At 40.8% G+C, this 2,992-nt stretch overlaps 1 protein-coding gene across 1 annotated transcript; it reads right to left on the bottom strand.

The window, feature by feature from the left end:
• Positions 1–2,315: 2,315 nt before the first annotated feature.
• LOC102837392 (14-3-3 protein eta-like) lies at positions 2,316–2,729 on the bottom strand. The gene has a single exon (XM_006873192.1). It carries the CDS (start codon positions 2,679–2,681, stop codon positions 2,316–2,318), a length of 366 nt encoding a protein of 121 aa, XP_006873254.1. The 5' UTR covers positions 2,682–2,729.
• Positions 2,730–2,992: the final 263 nt, after the last annotated feature.

Raw genomic sequence — 2,992 nt, 5'->3', positions numbered from 1 at the left:
CCCTTCAAGTATCTATTTTACAATAGTAGGCAAGGGAAACCAAGATTCAAAAGACAGCCAAGCATCTTAACATCATTTCCCCACTTTTACCCATTCAAGTCATACCTCAAACTTTATATCCCCAGGCCCTGTGGTAACATGGTTATGCTTACATTGTTATTTACGTCTGTCCTATTTAGCTCATGTAAAACCTGCCTAACTATTCTCCCTCTGCCTTGTTTTTCCTTTCACCCTCCCCTTCTAGTGTATAACCCCCAGCACTCAAACTATCCTGTGTCTATTCCCTACCCCATGCTCCACTATCCTGTGCCTATTCCCTACCCTGTGCTCCACCTTCCCCTCCCTTCCCTCACTCCACCTCATACACACCGGTAAACAACAACAACAACAATAATACTCTCCTCCTTTTTAGTGTGGGTGGTTTTTCTTAATCATTTACAATGATTAAGGCTATATTTCTCCTTTTGTGACTGACTGATTTCACTCAGCATAATGTCCTCAGTGTTCATCCATGTTATGCAGTGGCTTGCTGCTTCCTTGTTATTCTTCAAGGTAGAATAATATTCCATTGTGTGTATGTATCAAAGTTTGTTTATCCATTCTTCAGTCAATGGGCACTTAGACTATCTCCATTTTTTGCTATTGTAAATAGTGTGCATATATCTACTTGTGTTAATGCTCGTATTTCTTGTGTATAAATACCAAGTAGAGAAATTGAAGGATCATAAGATACATCTATTTCCAACCTTCTTAGAAAGTGCCATATTGTTTTCCAGAGTGGTTGGACCATTTTGCAATCCCACCAGCAATGTAGGAGGTTCCCAGTCTCTCCACATCCTCACCAACACTTATTGTCCTCTACTTTTTTGATTTTTGCTCTTATTACTGGTGTGAGATGATATCTCATTGTTGTTTTGATTTGCATCTCTTTAACGGCTAGTGATTGTGAACATTTCTTCATATGTTTGTTGGCTGCCCAGATCACCTCCTTGGTGAAGTGTCTATTCATGTCCTGTGCCCATTTTTTTAATTGGGTTATTTGTCCTTTTCTTGTAGAGGTGTTGTAGGTTCCTATATATATTGGAAATTAGTCCCTTGTCTGATTTGTCATTGCAAAAGATTTTTTCCCATTCTATGTGTTCCCTTTTTACTCTTTTGATGAAGTCTTTTTTTTTTTTTTTTAATGTTTTATTGTGAATTGTGTGATAGTTTACATGGGAGAGCATTAGCTTTGCATTCATCTTATCATACATCTTTCATTGCCATGGTTACACTCCCCTCCAATGCATCATCAACCAACCAAAGGGTATACCTTACAAGCTTGCCCCCGGGTCATCAGCACACATCCCCTCTCCCTCTCTGGGTCTAAAGTTCCCAACCACTTCATCTCTCCACGTCATTTTCTCTGCATCCATCTCTGGTGTCACTGCTTCTCTGGGTAGGGTCCTGCTCTGCACTTAGACTGGAAAGTCAACCACTCCTCTCCTTTTTTTTTTTTATCCCCAAAGCAGCATTTATTTACCCACTGATTTCCAAAACATTTACTTTAGAAGTCTGGCATTTCATAATCACCCATCTTGGTTGAGATGGGTTAACACACATGGAGTTGTCAGGATACACAAGGACAATAGCCAGAGTTACAAAAAAATAAATCCATGATTCTTAAACAATCACAACCCAAAAGAAAAAAAAAAAGTTACAAATATCAAAACTTCAGATGCGTTGCATTTAAAAGATTTGTGCACATCATAATTTAAAGAGGCAAAACAAGGCTCTACTGAAACTTCACTTAAACAGTTTATTATAAAGCTGATGGGAAGGAGCACATTGTCTCTTTGCATCAGCTTCCCCTAACAGTTTTCCATGAGCTGAAGAAAGAGATGTCCAGAGAGGGGGTGAGTTCATTTTTTGCATGCACAAGATGTACTGCTTAACAAAACACTATCAGCTTGTTTTAAATGATGTTTAAATATCAGTTGTAGCCTATGTTGGTGAATTCTCCTTTCTAAACTTCCCCACTACTTTCCCCTGGATTTTCTGATCAATAGGCAGGATAAAATGCCTCATTCAGAATGCACTTGGTCTGCACAATCCAAAAAAGGGAGCTCCTGTGGGGTCAAAGCAACCAATCAGTCCAGCAATGCCCATGAAGATTTATCTGAAACTGCTCTTTGAGGGACAAAAGAAAGCACATCTGAGTAGCTGTGCTGCCAATACAGATGGGTTTAACACTAGATATTTTAATGATTTGTGACAGGGAAAAAAATCAGTGATGCGGGGAGGGGTGAAGAGCGAGCCAGGGACCCAAGGGATCTTCAGTTGCCTTCTCCGGCTTCTTCATCCTGCTGGTTGCTTGTCCAGAGGGTGAGGTTGTCTCGCAGCAACTGCATGATGAGTGTGGAGTCCTTATAGGAATCCTCGTTTAGTGTGTCCAGCTCCGCTATGGCATCATCAAAGGCTTGTTTGGCTAGGAGGCAGGCCTGCTCAGGCGCATTCTGGATCTCATAGTAGAACACAGAGAAGTTGAGGGCCAGGCCCAGCCGTATGGGGTGCGTCGGCTGCATGTGCTCTTTGCTGATTTCAAAGGCTTCTTTATAGGCAGCCTCAGAAGCTTCGACCACACTGTTTTTCTTCTCCCCAGCAGCTACCTCTGCCAAGTAGCGGTAGTAATCACCTTTCATTTTCAGGTAAAAGACCTTGCTATCGTACTGGACGTCATTGCCACTCCCCTCCTTTTGTTACAAAACGTCTACCTTTACATTTCCAATCCTCACAGTCAGTCCTGATAACAGTTATTCACTATTGTATCATAAGAGACCTATCCACATCTCCTTTGATAAAGTCTTTTGATGCACGTAAGTTTTCAATTTTTAGTATGTCCCATTGATCTATTTTGCCTATTTTGTTTGCATAATTTTCAAAATCTTTGGCAGTCTGTGTATATCCTGTATTAGAGCCCTCATATTTGTCCCTATTTTTCATCGATGGCCTT

This window comes from Chrysochloris asiatica, unplaced genomic scaffold (genome assembly GCF_000296735.1).
Source record: "Chrysochloris asiatica unplaced genomic scaffold, ChrAsi1.0 scaffold00228, whole genome shotgun sequence".
In the NCBI taxonomy this organism is placed as follows: Eukaryota; Metazoa; Chordata; class Mammalia; order Afrosoricida; family Chrysochloridae; genus Chrysochloris; species Chrysochloris asiatica.
This window is presented reverse-complemented; position numbering and strand designations above follow the sequence as displayed.